At 45.7% G+C, this 16293-nt stretch overlaps 2 protein-coding genes across 3 annotated transcripts in view; both read left to right on the forward strand.

Moving 5' to 3' along the window:
• The first annotated feature begins 3718 nt into the window (after positions 1 to 3718).
• Positions 3719 to 5231, forward strand: LOC115158885 (uncharacterized). Its single transcript, XM_029708303.1, has 2 exons — positions 3719 to 4606; positions 4659 to 5231. Exons 1-2 carry the CDS (start codon positions 3742 to 3744, stop codon positions 4799 to 4801), a joined length of 1008 nt encoding a protein of 335 aa, XP_029564163.1. The 5' UTR covers positions 3719 to 3741; the 3' UTR covers positions 4802 to 5231.
• A 5156-nt stretch (positions 5232 to 10387) lies between these two features.
• Positions 10388 to 16293, forward strand: part of LOC115158886 (solute carrier organic anion transporter family member 2A1) — a 42897-nt gene continuing 36991 nt past the window's right edge. Inside the window, exon 1 of one of the 2 annotated variants that reach the window (XM_029708305.1) lies at positions 10388 to 10589. In XM_029708305.1, coding sequence (XP_029564165.1) covers positions 10554 to 10589 — 36 coding nt within the window. In that variant the 5' untranslated portion in view covers positions 10388 to 10553. The remainder of the gene's footprint in view (positions 10590 to 16293) is intronic. The other variant, XM_029708304.1, reaches the window with a different exon arrangement.

A 16293-nucleotide genomic window follows, 5' to 3' on the forward strand; every position in this document is an offset into this window, starting at 1 on the left:
TGTGTGTGTGTGTGCACGTCAGCTTTGACAACGATTTTGCGCATTGCCGTTTTAACTAGACATTGGGCCAATGTTGCCATTTATAGCTAATATTGTCCGATTCCAAGATATGCTCACCGATATATCGGGCATCCCTAATTTGCGCTTCTCCACTCGGCAAAACATTAGGAAATGTAGCTGGCTACGTTGTTTCTATGATAAACATTAGAAATATGATGGCCGTGCGTCGTTCTGCAGCGTTGCGCTTCTGTTGTCATCTGATGAAAATTAAGCCATTTCCTGTTTGAATGAATGTGTTGCACGAATGTATTTCCTGTGAAGGAAAACTATAGTTGCGCATCCCTGATCGCTGCTGAAGCAAAGAAAACACTTTTGGCTTTCAATATAAAGCGTGTCCCCTGTCAATACAACAGCTGGACTCGCCTGCTCCCGTTTTTCTCCCATTGTGCTGTTTCCAAACAAACAGGTGACTGGCTCAACTGTTCTGGGGAACTATGGTAACGATGAAGAATCTGCTTGATCTCCTAACGGAGTGGCGCAGGGTTCTAAGGCACTGCATCTCACTACAGACCCTGGTTCGATTCCAGGCTGTATCACAACCGGCAGTCCCACAAGGCTTCACACAATTGGCCCAGCGTCATCCGGGTTAGGGTTTGGCCTGAGTAGGCCCGTCATTGTAAATACGAATTTGTTCTTAACTGACTTGGCTAGTTTAAATAAAAAATAAAATGTTTTAATCAAAGTTGACTGCAGGAATTTACTTAAAGTAGCTACAAATATTAAAATGCTAGGCAGCGGCGGCAGCTAGGTGGTGACAAGGCGTCTGTCTGTCACCGTCATTCATTACAGACTGAGTCTTATCCACATCCTGCGGCTGTCAGGGACTTTCTACTGCTGTGGATGAGCTGGCCAGGATTCACAAAGGGACAATACAGGCTTCTGTGTCAGAATCCCAAATGGCACCCTTCTTCCTATATAGTGCACTTTTGACCAAGGTCCCTTGCCTCTGACCTCCCCCCCCCCCCCCAATGTATTTTTAGAAGTAGATGAGAATGTAAGGAATTGGAGGAAAGAGAAATTGTGAAAGAACTTATGTCCACCATAAGACTAGATGGACTCTGTTCAAAAGTAGTGCACTATATCGAGAATAGGGTGTCATTTGGGAATTTCAGTGTTACTGTCATCACTTCAACACTCCATGATTTACAGTTGGATGAGCGGCCGCCAACAGGAAGTGGAGGAAAAGCTAATCAGATTGTTATTGGGGGAGCTGCTGCACACGTTTCCTTCAGAAAGACTGTTGAATTGGAATTTTCCACCAAATAGAAGGCGTAGGAGAGGGAAGACTTAAGGAGACATTGAGGCATGCAGGACTGATAGTGTGCTATTGGTTTCTCTGATGACCCAAGTACTGAATAGCCTTGAGATTGGGAATGTGACATTTTTCTGTACATGCAGTGCTATTTAGACCGTATTTGGCCGTCCTTATGGGGTTTGAGTCAACGTACACTGTGCAATGAGCTAGCCTAAATGGCTTGCTGACCCAGCTAATTCTCTGTCTGTCTGTAGGTTTGCAGTGATGGCCTGTTGCTGGGCCCTGGATCCAGAGGAGAGGCCTAAGTTCCAGCAGCTGGTCCAGTGTCTGACTGAGTTTCATGCAGCGTTGGGGGCATACGTGTAAAATCCACTCCTAGGCTTGTGTACGGACCAGTCTGAAAGGACCAGCAGGCCCAGGACTTACTGGACAGCACTAATCACAATGAGGAATACATTTACAAACCTTATGCCTTATAGAAAAGAAAGAAGACTTTCATTATTATGAGATTTTTTTTTTTTTGGAGTGAGGTTTCTATAATTTGTGCGAGCTTCAATGGATTCTCTTTCAGAGGTCATCATATTTCCCAGCATACCTCACAAGCTTCCAGAACAGACCTATACCCTCACTATGAAACGTGACCCCACAAGGACCTCTATTGGAAGAACCTAAGAAGCTTATATGTGCCAACAAGCTGTTGCCACCATTTTCCTAACAACTACACTTTTCAGGACTTGTTTGTAAAGACATTTTTTTCCCCCTTTTTTTATTTTTATTTTATTTTTTTATCTAAGAGAAGAAGAGATGTACGTTTATTGTTGTAGATTTGTGGTTTTCAGTGTGAGGATGAGTCCACAGTAGACCAGTGTGAGGATGAGTCCACAGTAGACCAGTGTGAGGATGAGTCCACAGTAGACCAGTGTGAGGATGAGTCCACAGTAGACCAGTGTGAGGATGAGTCCACAGTAGACCAGTGTGAGGATGAGTCCACAGAAGACCAGTGTGAGGATCAGTCCACAGTAGACCAGTGTGAGGATGAGTCCACAGTAGACCAGTGTGAAGATGAGTCCACAGTAGACCAGTGTGAGGATGAGTCCACAGTAGACCAGTGTGAGGATGAGTCCACAGTAGACCAGTGTGAGGATGAGTCCACAGTAGACCAGTGTGAGGATGAGTCCACAGTAGACCAGTGTGAGGATGAGTCCACAGTAGACCAGTGTGAGGATGAGTCCACAGTAGACCAGTGTGAGGATGAGTCCACAGTAGACCAGTGTGAGGATGAGTCCACAGTAGACCAGTGTGAGGATGAGTCCACAGTAGACCAGTGTGAGGATGAGTCCACAGTAGACCAGTGTGAGGATGAGTCCACAGTAGACCAGTGTGAGGATGAGTCCACAGTAGACCAGTGTGAGGATGAGTCCACGTAGACCAGTGTGAGGATGAGTCCACAGTAGACCAGTGTGAGGATGAGTCCACAGTAGACCAGTGTGAGGATGAGTCCACAGTAGACCAGTGTGAGGATGAGTCCACAGTAGACCAGTGTGAGGATGAGTCCACAGAAGACCAGTGTGAGGATGAGTCCACAGTAGACCAGTGTGAGGATGAGTCCACAGTAGACCAGTGTGAGGATGAGTCCACAGTAGACCAGTGTGAGGATGAGTCCACAGTAGACCAGTGTGAGGATGAGTCCACAGAAGACCAGTGTGAGGATGAGTCCACAGAAGACCAGTGTGAGGATGAGTCCACAGAAGACCAGTGTGAGGATGAGTCCACAGTAGACCAGTGTGAGGATGAGTCCACAGTAGACCAGTGTGAGGATGAGTCCACAGTAGACCAGTGTGAGGATGAGTCCACAGTAGACCAGTGTGAGGATGAGTCCACAGTAGACCAGTGTGAGGATGAGTCCACAGTAGACCAGTGTGAGGATGAGTCCACAGTAGACCAGTGTGAGGATGAGTCCACAGTAGACCAGTGTGAGAATGAGTCCACAGAAGACCAGTGTGAGGATGAGTCCACAGTAGACCAGTGGCTTCATGTATAGTAGTAGGGAATTCACATCTTCACCTAGTACACTACATAAGGAATTTGGGCCGCAGATAGGGCTTCTTCTGTGTACTTAAAGACATGCTGGTTCACTCTGTCATGGTACGGTAAACTCAAGGTTTGTACGAGAGGCCTCTTGGGGGGGGGGGGGGTGGAAGGCCTAAGCAGCTCTGCTCTGCTGGGCGTTAAATTGGACAATGACATGTGGAATGTCTCTGGTCTCCACAGATCTCTACTGAAGGACCTGTTGAACATTGTGCCACAAGTCTTTTTCCTTAGGAGACGTGCCAGTGGAGCGTTAGCATAGCTGAGGACATTGTTGTTGTCACCACATCCCATGATCTCCTCAGCATCCATTTACCCAGTAGTGTGTTCCAGACTGGATGAACACTACTACAGGCCTGTTACAGTACACTACTACAGGCCTGTTACAGTACTACAGGCCTGTTACAGTACTACAGGCCTGTTACAGTACTACAGGCCTGTTACAGTACACTACTACAGGCCTGTTACAGTACTACAGGCCTGTTACAGTACACTACTACAGGCCTGTTACACTACTACAGGCCTGTTACACTACTACAGGCCTGTTACACTACTACAGGCCTGTTACACTACTACAGGCCTGTTACACTACTACAGGCCTGTTACAGTACTACAGGCCTGTTACAGTACTACAGGCCTGTTACAGTACACTACTACAGGCCTGTTACAGTACTACAGGCCTGTTACAGTACTACAGGCCTGTTACAGTACACTACTACAGGCCTGTTACACTACTACAGGCCTGTTACACTACTACAGGCCTGTTACACTACTACAGGCCTGTTACACTACTACAGGCCTGTTACACTACTACAGGCCTGTTACACTACTACAGGCCTGTTACAGTACACTACTACAGGCCTGTTACAGTACCCTGCTACAGGCCTGTTACAGTACACTGCTGCAGGCCTGTTACAGTACACTGCTGCAGGCCTGTTACAGTACACTGCTGCAGGCCTGTTACAGTACACTGCTGCAGGCCAGTTACAGTACACTGCTACAGGCCTGTTACAGTACACTGCTACAGGCCTGTTACAGTACACTGCTGCAGGCCTGTTACAGTACACTGCTGCAGGCCTGTTACAGTACACTGCTGCAGGCCTGTTACAGTAAGTACCCTGCTGCAGGCCTGTTACAGTAAGTACCCTGCTACAGGCCTGTTACAGTACACTGCTGCAGGCCTGTTACAGTACACTGCTGCAGGCCTGTTACAGTACCCTGCTACAGGCCTGTTACAGTAAGTACCCTGCTACAGGCCTGTTAGAGTACACTACATACCCAGATGGGAAACGATTGGTTTATGAGTTGTCCAATCATTTGGAAGCTACCCATTGTTCCCCTTTTGAAAATCTCAACGATCAAGTTCAAGATCAGTCATTCCCCCAGATATTTATCTAACAGGGTTGTCGTCATGAATAATATTCTTGTTTTTTTTTTAATTTTGACTGTTCTGTGTCAGAACAAAACCCAGCTACCAACCACACATTGTTTTGACAATGACAAAGTATGAATTTATACTAGAACACTATCCACTGTGAAAACAGAATTTACGTGCCAATCTGACGATGACATGTCGTAGCTCTGGTCCAAGGCGCTACGTGCTGCTTGCTCATGCTGAGCCTTCAGCATCAGGAAACACCAGGTAATAACCTGGACCAGAGCTACGACATGGCCTGGTCTTCTAAGATCTGTAGGAGGTCTATAGGATCACTGCAGGTTGAATGTATAGGCTTTTCCATCTGTAAACTGTAAAGGCTTTTCCATCTGTAAACTGAATTCATACACACACACACACACACACACACAAAATTAAACTAATTTCTTCTGAGTTCGTGTGGTCTGTTTTTATATGTAGGTTTCACCCGTTCTGTTTAAAAGACTAAGGTCCCGTATTCCCTTTACTGTACATTACTTTGGACCCGCTCTGGTTAAACAACAGTTGCACTATATACAGTTGAAGTCAGAAGTTTACATACTCTTAGGTTGGAGTCATAACTCGTTTTTCCAACCACTCCACAAATTCCTTGTTAACAATTATAGTTTTGGCAAGTCGGTTAGGACATCTACTTTGTGCATGACACAAGTCATTTTTCCAACAATTGTTTACAGACAGATTATTTCACTTATAATTCACTGTATCACAATTCCAGTGGGTCAGAAGTTTACATACACTAAGTTGACTGTGCCTTTAAACAGCTTGGAAAATTCCAGAAAATGATGTCATGGCGTTAGAAGCTTCTGATAGGCTAATTGACATCATTTGAGTCAATTGGAGGTGGATGTGTTTCAAGGCCTACCTTCAAACTCAGTGCCTCTTTGCTTGACATGGGAAAATCCAAAGAAATCAGCCAAGACCTCAGAAAGAAAAATGGTATACAAGTCTGGTTCACCCTTGGGAGAAATTTCCAAATGCCTGAAGGTACCACGTTCATCTGAACAAACAATAGTACGCAAGTATAAACACCATGGGACCACGCAGCTGTCATACTGCTCAGGAAGGAGACGCGTTCTGTCTCCTAGAGATGAACGTACTTTGATGTGAAAAGTGCAAATCAATCCCAGAACACCAGCAAAAGACCTTGTGAAGATGCTGGAGGAAACCGGTACAAAAGTATCTATATCACAGTAAAACGAGTCCTATAGACATAACCTGAAAGGACGCTCAGCAAGGAAGAAGCAACTGCTCCAAAACCGGCATAAAAAAGACATACTACAGTTTACAACTGCACATGAGGACAAAGATCATACTTTTTGGAGAAATGTCCTCTGGTCTGATGAAACAAAAATAGAACTGTTTGGCCATAATAACCATCGTTATGTTTGGAGGAAAAAGGGGGAGGCTTGCAAGCCGAAGAACACCATCCCAGCGGTGAAGCACGGGGGTGGCAGCATCATGTTGTGGGGGTGCTTTGCTGCAGGAGGGACTGGTGCACTTCACAAAATTGATGGCATCATGAGGCAGGAAAATTGTGGATATATTGAAGCAACATCTCAAGACATCAGTCAGGAAGTTAAAGCTTGGTCGCAAATGGGTCTTCCAAATGGACAATGAGCCCCAGCAAACTTCCAAAGTTGTGGCAAAATGGCTTAAGGACAACAAAGTCAAGGTATTGGAGTGGCCATCACAAAGCCCTGATCTCAATCCTATAGAGCAGAACTGAAAAAGCGTATGCGAGCAAGGAGGCCTACAAACCTGACTTAGTTACACCAGCTCTGTCAGGAGGAATGGGCCAAAATTCACCCAACTTATTGTGGGAGGCTTGTGAAAGGCTACCTGAAACGTTTGACCCAAGTTAAACAATTTAAAGGCAATGCTACCAAATACTAAGTGAGTGTATGTAAACTTCTGACCCACTGGGAATGTGATGAAAGAAATAAAAGCTGAAATAAATAATTCTCTCTACTATTATTCTGACATTTTTCACATTCTTAAAATAAAGTGGTGTTTCTAACTGACCTAAAACAGGGAATTTTTACTAGGATTAAATGTCAGGAATTGTGAAAAACTGAGTTGAAACGTATTTGGCTAAAGTGTATGTAAACTTCCGACTTCAACAGTAAGTCATAGGGTGCCATTTGGGACAAAGTCCTACGTGTTTGCCTTTTTGTTTGAAGTGCAGGAGGAAGACATGGGCATAGCCTGATTGGCTGGATCCTCGCTGTGCTTAGGAGTTTCCTGAACATCAAAGCTTTATTGTACAGTAGTAGCATAGCAGTGCTTTCACAGTTGCACAGCCAAGAACCAATCTGAACTATAGTCACAGTAATTGATAACCACACCTCGGACTGTGAAGGTATTCCTGGGGGCACAGAGACATAACATTTAGGGGTTTATAAAGGCTCATACATGCTTATAACAAGTTATTAAGCATTATAAACTGGCAGGGTTTGATGCCCTGAATGCTGATTGGCTGACAGCCGTGGTATATCAGACCGTATACCACAGGTATGACAAAACCATGTATTTTTACTGCTCTAATTACATTGGTAACCAGTTTATAATAGCATTAAGGCACCTCAGGAGTTTGTGGTATATGGCCAATATACTCAGCGTTGTGTCGTGTGTAAGAATAGCCCTTAGCTGTGGTATATCGGCCATATACCCCCCCCCCCCCCCCCCCGCGGCCGTATTACTTAATTATACCTGCAGGCTATGTGTTACCTATAGAACAGTTTCATTAACCAAGAATATCACTACAAGATAAACATGTTCTGCCCAGCATTAGTTTAAACCATAGATCCTTTATGGAGTTATGATGTACTACTCTGTGTGGGTCTGAAATGGTACCGCATTTCCTCTGGGCCCTGGTCAACAGTAGTGCACTATACAGGAAACAGGGTGCTATTTGGGATGCATCCCCTCCCCCATATGGATCAATGTTGACATTGTTATACAGCAGGGGAACAAAGACCCGTGTTTTGATTCACCCGCCTGAGGATCAAGTCACTAACCAAGACATGTGCTACACTGTTTCAACATGGCGTAATGGAAACTTATCTCAAATCTAATTTGTGGAGGAAACCAGGTTGACAAAGCCTGAGATGCTAAACAAGACACTGACCTGATGTTTTGAGGGTTGGTCCCAAAATGGCATCCTGTCCCCTATGGGGCCCTGGTTAAATGTAGTGCACTACATAGGGAATAGGGTGCCATTTGGGATGTAACTTAGTTTTTTTTTAAAAAGAAGAAAAAAAAGTTTGGTTGTTCAGAGGGGCTCAATGTGCGAATGTTGTAAGACTTACAGAACAATGTCCTCTTTAGTTTTCCAGATGCTAGCTAAGCCTTTTGAATTGATAGTCAAACTTTTATTTGCAGTTTTGAAACCCCTTCCTAGAACATCCCCACCGCTGTAGTAAAAATACATTTGTTGTTTGTTCCTCCTGCTTCTGCAGTTGTCTATGAATGGTTGATGCTACAATACCCAAACAGCTGTTGATTGGTTAGAATTAGGGTTTCAAAATTCCAGTAACTACTCCAAAAAATGTCCAGGTTTTCCAGAAATCCTAGTTGGAGGATTACTGGATGTCCGGCTTATTCCTTCCTGATTCTCTGAGTCTTTCAACTGAGATTCTTGGAAAACCAGGCAATGTTGAGGAAGTTACTAGTAGTTTGCAACCCGAGTGGGGGGTTGGGGGGGGTCCTTCAGACTCAAACCAGTGCAGATGTTAATCGTCCTGTTAAGGACAACACATCTTGAGGGATAGTTTCAGACGACAACATGATACATGTGAACAGGGTGTACCTAATGGTGTCCTAATCACAGTATTGCTCAATGAGTCTTCTAATGGGAATGTTTTTAGAATGTACTGTAACAGACTAGTATTTCCTGTGCCTTTTGGGTAAAGTGGTAAACTGTAAGGGCACTTGGCGGCAAGTAGAAGGTTACTCTTTTCTATTTGATTTCTTTGTAAATCAAATGTATTTTACATCAGCAGTTGTCCCAAAGTGTTTAATAGATACCCAGCCTACAACCTAAGAGCCATGCTGAGGCAGAAACTACCTCTCCTTTGAGTCTGACGTTAATAAATCTGTATGTTCCTCATCCTCATGCTGGTACGGGTCAGTAAACTGGGCATCACTAGTGATACGTCTGGTACGGGTCAGTAAACTGGGCATCACTAGTGATACGTCTGGTACGGGTCAGTAAACTGGGCATCACTAGTGATACGTCTGGTACGGGTCAGTAAACTGGGCATCACTAGTGATACGTCTGGTACGGGTCAGTAAACTGGGCATCACTAGTGATACGTCTGCTACAGGTCAGATCTAGATCTAGTACCAGATGGGATGACCCAACCCACCACCACCAAAAAAAACAGGGGCTGATCCATTTTTAGCCCAGTGGGCCTATCTACCCTGGGATCATTATCTGGGTAATAATGTCGTCCTCGAGGAAGAAAATGGACCGGTGCGTTTAGAAATGCCAGTGCTGATTTTTCTGGTCCCAGTCCGCCCCTAACCACCACCACCACCTGGTCTCTGTAACCACCTAACTGCCCCTATATGCCGATTTAGTGCCCATTTACAGGTGTTCACAGTAATACCATTAACAACATCACTTTTACAATAGGTCAATCAAGGTCATGTGAATGTTTTTCAACCAAAATAAATGTGTTGTGGTGTTGATTTATTGTAGTCTGTTTATGCTTGCCCTTTTTCTTTCCTGGGTTGATCCTTAATGGTTCCCACTGTGTGTTCGGCTGCTAAGCCTTGAACTGGCTTTGATGGAATAATGACACCTTTTGTAAGACTTGTGTGATTTATCAGCAGAACACCTATTACCTCCTGTTGGATGTGTGTCAAGGAAGGAGGGAGGGTGTGAGGGAAGGAGGGAGGGTGTGAGGGAAGGAGGGAGGGTGTGAGAGGAGGGAGGGAGGGAGGGTGTGTGTGTTCCTGCGTGTGTGCGTGCGTCTGTGCCTCACATTCACGGCTAAGTAACAGACAGACTTCCCTAATTCGTCATTCACATCGATGACAGAAGGTAAAAAATGTAACAGATCGGTGAGACTTGTCTGTCAGCGGTAGACTCGGATGTTTCACCTAGCCTATGTGTCAGACCCACAACAGGCAAGATGAGTATCAATGGCTGTGAAATAACCTACTGTCAAACTTTTTTTCAATGCTGAACTGTAAATGTAGAAAAACAAAAGCTGGAAACTTTTGTTGGATTGTCAATTTTAATTAAAAAAAAAAAGTTTAAACTGAACTATACTTTCATTGAAAATCATTTTATATGCAGTGCTGCAATTAAAACATATTGACTCCGTTTGTGTATGATCATTTTATTAAATATTTGTCCAAACAATTACATAAGACATTTCTTATTGTTGAGTAAAAACAATCCCCACGCTGCTACGCCTGTAAAAGAAAAAAAAAGGTAATGTGTGCCAAATATGGTCTTTTCATCAGTACGTCCAAAACATGGTGCACGTGGAGTTGTGGGTTGAGTTGGCCCCATTACATCACTGTGAGCCATAAAAGCTCATTGCCACTCACCAGAGTAGAACACTGTGGGACAGCTATTACCTCTTCAACATAGAGAGAGACTCACTACTGCTGAGTGCTGCTGCCCTGGACTGGACTCTCCTGTCTCTCTCTTCTCTGGATACCTTTTACTCTTCACAGCAGAGGGAGATTTGTGTCAAAAATATGAAGAAACCAACATCTGTGTTTAGCAATATAAAGGTAAGTTGTTTAGGATTATTTGTTTATCATCCTGTCAAACTGTCATTTATTATTGGAGACGTTTGATTAAACACATACCCCACCCCCTCTTCATTTAGAAGAGTGTTTTGGTGGGATTTTCTCCAACGCATAAAATGTCTCTGATTTGGTAATAGCAACGTTTGATCCATACAGTCCTGCTCAGGTGGCACTGAGAAACCAGGAAGCTTGATCTCCTTCATTACTCATGGCTGGGTACTGATAGATACTTCATTTCATTGTCAACCTTTTTTTGTATGTCTGAATTATCAACATGGCTGATCAAAATACACGTGTCTTCAGTGGATTTTGCCTGCTCTGTACCATGAGATTGTGAACCTACATTACTCTAGATATAATACATCCTACAGTAGCCTAAGCTATAGATCCTCACCATGTTACTAGAGCAGTCTGTTATGTTAAAATACTTTTTTTTTTTTTAAAAGCGGCTATAACTACAGAAGTTTATTGTAAATACTAATGACGTCACATAGTTAGCCACACCTGGATGTTTCAGCGTTTGCATGTTGCCCGGGGCGGAATAGTGTACCTTGCACCAGCTTCAGTTGTCATTGTAGCAAGAAATATTCCTGGAATGTCTTTTCCTCCCTTTGTTTGGTCTGTTTGACGTGATATGGTTCATTACCCATCCTACCTGGGGGAGGGGGGCATCCTGGGGGGGGGGGGGGGGGGGGGGGGGGGGGGGGGGGGGGGTCTTTATCTTAATGAATGGGACGGATGTCACAACATCTGGTCTCACCAGGGTTCATTTTGGCATTTTTTTTGATAGAATCTATTCTTAGTCATTTTCACAAAAAAATCATTCAGTCTTAGTCAAATTTTTTTGTCATTTTAAATAATGATTTAGTCTAGTTATTGTCAAAATGATGAAAACAGTGGGCCATTTTAGTCACAACACATTTATATTGCCTCGTTAACCTATAGTAAACAATCACTGTCTTCCATGTGCACAAATATACATAACTTGTCCTAATATTATTTTGTTCTGCTTCATCCTATTCTCTTCCCAACAGCAGAAATATGACAAACATATATAAGAATATACAACAATTCTCTGGCCATGTAAATTCCTAATTCAGCCTACATAGATATCACTCATTACATAGAAAACAGGCGTATGAGAGAGCGAGAGAGGGGCACAATCACCAGATGATGATACAAAGTATTGGCAAGGTCATATGGGTTGCACCTCCATCTCTCCATCGCGTCATTGGCATTGTTATCAATGTTCCACAGTCGCTTCAGCCACACTGATGTCAAGAAATAGTGCGGGAGGTAATGACTGAACACGGGAGGTACTGACTGAACACGGGAGGTAATGACTGAACACGGGAGGTACTGACTGAACACGGGAGGTACTGACTGAACACGGGAGGTACTGACTGAACACGGGAGGTACTGACTGAACACGGGAGGTAATGACTGAACACGGGAGGTACTGACTGAACACGGGAGGTAATGACTGAACACGGGAGGTACTGACTGAACACGGGAGGTAATGACTGAACACGGGAGGTAATGACTGAACACGGGAGATAATGACTGAACACGGGAGGTTCTGACTGAACACGGGAGGTAATGACTGAACACGGGAGGTAATGACTATTTCACCCAGTGATGTAGTCGAGTCACTAAACCTCGAGTCCCAATCCAGTCTCAAGTCCCCCTGTGCTCGAGTCCAAGTCACCAATGGGCGAGTCCCTATGCCTGAAGTCTGAGTCCCCATGCTCGAGTCCTGATCCAAATGCTCAAGTCTGAGTCACTGGGTCCACATTAACTCAAAATAAAGTTATTTACCTAGTCAGATATAATGTAGTGGCAAGAGGGATTTAGTAATTCAATTGTTAGATTTTTTTCTGTGCCACCAAATGTTTGCATATAGGCTACTGGTAATATTACCATCGATACGTTCAGTAGACTACTGGTATTGTTACCAGGGCCATGTTCAGTTACATTTGACATTTTAGTAAAATGTAATGAAGGTGTATTCAACTTAAGATAGCTCGGTGAAACAACCTGCGAGGGGGTGGTAGGGTTTCAGATGTTTTCAGAAGATGGGCGGAGACTCTGCTGTCCTAGCTTCAGGAGGAAGTTGTTTCCACCATTGGGATGCCAGGACAGAAAAGAGCTTGGACTGGACTGAGCGGGAGCTGCCCTCTGTAGGGATGGGAGGGCCAAGAGAACAGAGGTGGCAGAACGGAGTGCTGTGGTTGGGGTGTAGGGTGTAGGGTTTGAACAGAGCCTGAAGGGTAGGGAGGGGCAGTTCCTCTTGCTGTTCCGTAGGTAAGCACCATGGTCTTGTAGTGGATGCGAGCTCCAACTGGAAGCCAGTTGAGTGTGTGGAGACTCGGGGTGACATGGGAAAATTAGGGAAGGTTGAACACCAGGTGGGCGGCAGCATTCTGGATAAGTAGCAGGGGTTTGATGGCATGTTGTCCAGGGGCACTACAAGGTTCTTTGCACTCTGGGACAGCGTGGAGTTGTCAACCGTGACGGAGAGGTCTTGGAGCGGGCAGGAGGAAGAGCCTTCTCCAGGAGGAAGAGCAGCTCCGTCTTGTCGAGGTTGAGCTTGAGGTGGTGGGCTGACACCCAAACTGAGATAGCGGCCAGGCACTCAGAGATGCGTGTCGCCACCTGGGTGTCAGAAGGAGGGAAAAGAGAAAAGTAGTTAAGTGTCATCCTCATAGCAGTGATAGGAGAGACCATGTGAGGATATGACGGAGCCAAGTGACTTGGTGTATAGGGAGAAGAGGAGAGGGCCTAGAACCGAGCCCTGGGGGGCACCAGTAGTGAGAATACGTGATGCAGACACTGATCCTCTCCATGTCAGCTGGTAGGAGCGGCCTGCCAGGTAGGATGCAATCCAAGTGTGTCCAGAGCCTGAGACGTCCAGAGCCTGAGACGCCCAGCCCTGAGAGAGTGGAGAGGGGGATCTGATAGAGCCTGAGACGCCCAGCCCTGAGAGGGGGATCTGATAGAGCCTAAGACACCCAGCCCTGAGAGGGTGGAGAGGAGGATCTGATAGAGCCTGAGACGCCCAGCCCTGAGAGAGTGGAGAGGAGGATCTGATAGTTCCCAGTGTCGAAGGCAGAGGATAGATCTAGGAGGATGAGAACAGAGGAGAGAGAGAGTCAGCTTTGACAGTGCAGAGAGCCTCCATGACAGAGAGGAGCAGTCAAAGTTGAGTGACCCGTCTTGAAGCCTGACTGGTTAGGGTCAAGAAGACGGTTCTGAGAGAGATAACGAGAACGTTTGTCAGAAACGGCACACGCTCAAGTGTTTTGTAAAGAAAATAAAGAATGTCTGTCGTTTTTGACCTTGAGAGTCGAGTGTTGGTTTCTTGAGGAGGGGAGCCACTCGGGCCATTTTGAAGTAAGTGGTCAGGGCGGAGTTAATGTGGTAAAGTGAGGAATAGGAGAAGGTCTCCAGAAATGGTCTGGAGAAGGGGATGGAGTTGTGTGGGAAGGTTGATGAGCGGCCGTACCTCAATGGTCCCAGGATTTCATCTGGAGAGAGAGGGGAGAAAGATGTCAAGGCCTAGGGTAGTTCTGTGTGAGTGGGACCACTGGACTCAATAGGCTGAGTGAATGAGGAGCAGATGTCGTCAACCTTCTTTTCAAAGTGGTTGACAAAGTCATCCGCGGAGAGGGAGGAGGAAGGGGGTGGAGGATTAAAGAGGGAGGAGAAGGTGGGAAATAGTTTCCCAGGGTTAGAGGCAGAATCTTGAAATGTAGAGTGGTAGAAAGTGGATTTAAAAGCAGATACAGAGGAAGATAAGGTAGAGAGGAGGGAGTGAAAGGATGATGGGTTCTCTGGAAGTTTAGTTTTCCTCCATTTTTGTTCTGTAATTTTACAATGAGTCACTCTGCCATGGAGCAGGAGGGGAAAGACGAGCCGGCCGAGAGGAAAGTGGACAGTGCGAGTCATAGAATGCGGAAAGGGAGGAGAGTAGGGTCGAAGAGACAGGATCAGGAGACAGGAGGGAGAAGGATTTAGTAGAAGGGAGAGAGGATAGAAGAGGAGATGGTAGTGGGAGAGAGAGAGTGAAGATTGTGACAGTGCATGACCATCTGGGTAGGGGCTGAGTGGTTAGGGTTGGAGGAGAGAGAGACCTGGAGGGGGTAGGGACTGAGTGATTAGGGTTGGAGGAGAGGGAGACCTGGAGGGGGGTTACAGTGAGATTAGTAGGAGAACAGAGACCTGGAGGGGGGGTTACAGTGAGATTAGTAGGAGAACAGAGACCTGGAGGAGGGTTACAGTGAGATTAGTAGGAGAACAGAGACCTGGAGGGGGTTACAGTGAGATTAGTAGGAGAACAGAGACCTGGAGGGGGGTTACAGTGAGATTAGTAGGAGAACAGAGACCTGGAGGGGGTTACAGTGAGATTAGTAGGAGAACAGAGACCTGGAGGGGGGTTGCAGTGAGATTAGTAGGAGAACAGCCTCTAGTAAAGATGAGGTCAAGAGTATTGCCTGCCTTGTGAGTGGGAGGGGATTGGGAAAGGATGAGGTCAAAAAGGCAAAGAAAGATACATTTATCTAAGGCAGATGTCGGGAGGTTGAAGTCGCCCAGAACGAAAAGCGGTGAGCCATCATCAGGAAAGGAGTTTATCAAAGTGTCAAGTTCAGTGATGAACTCTAAGGGCACCTGGTGGGCGATTATGACAACAATGTTAAGCTTGAGTGGACAAGCGATAGTGACAGCATGGAATTGAAATGAGGAGATGTACAGGTGAGGAGGTGGACAGGTGGGTGAGGAGGTGGACAGGTGGGTGAGGAGGTGAACAGGTGAGTGAGAGAAGAGGTGGACAGGTGAGTGAGAGAAGAGGTGGAGAGGTGAGTGAGAGAAGAGGTGGACAGGAGGGTGAGTGAAGAGGTGGACAGGTGAGTGAGTGAAGAGGTGGACAGGTGGTTGAGAGAAGAGGTGGACAGGTGAGTGAGAGAAGAGGTGGACAGGTGAGTGAGAGAAGAGGTGGACAGGTGAGTGAGAGAAGAGGTGGACAGGTGAGTGAGAGAAGAGGTGGACAGGTGAGTGAGAGAAGAGGTGGACAGGTGAGTGAAGAGGTGGACAGGTGAGTGAGGAGGTGGACAGGTGAGAGGGAGAAAATAGAATCTCCACATAGGATATATTAGTAGTCCTGTTCCACCACCGCGACGACCAGATGCTCTCGGACTATGAGAGGAAACGTAGTCAGATGAAGAGAGAGCAGCTGGAGTAACAGTGTTCTCTGAGGTGATCCATGTCTCCGTCAGGGACAAAAAGTCAAGGGAGACCAGGAATTCCACAAGGGGTGTGTGCGCTGGGTTCTAAATTCTGAATTAGAAGGGTTGCAGCCAAGCGGTAGGGAGCGTCTGTAAAGGCTACAGGGAGAGGAATGAACTGGGATAGAAAACACACATACAGTAGTTGCCAGAGCTACAAAATAGCTAAATGAGAGAATCTGTAAATAACGAGGTAAGATGAGAGAGTGGAGCATTCCTCTCTTTCCTTCCATCCAATAACTCGTCTTTGTTTCGGCGACGGTCTTAGTTTTGATGACGAGACCACAGCTGACACTGATTACCAAAACCACAACTGTCAAAGATTGCCCTGCCCCTTTATCCTGGTTGATGTGGCAATAATCAGCTGCAAGATATGAGCAGGCATCAGTTCACACACCAAGTAG

This window comes from Salmo trutta, chromosome 22 (genome assembly GCF_901001165.1).
Source record: "Salmo trutta chromosome 22, fSalTru1.1, whole genome shotgun sequence".
Lineage (NCBI taxonomy): Eukaryota > Metazoa > Chordata > Actinopteri > Salmoniformes > Salmonidae > Salmo > Salmo trutta.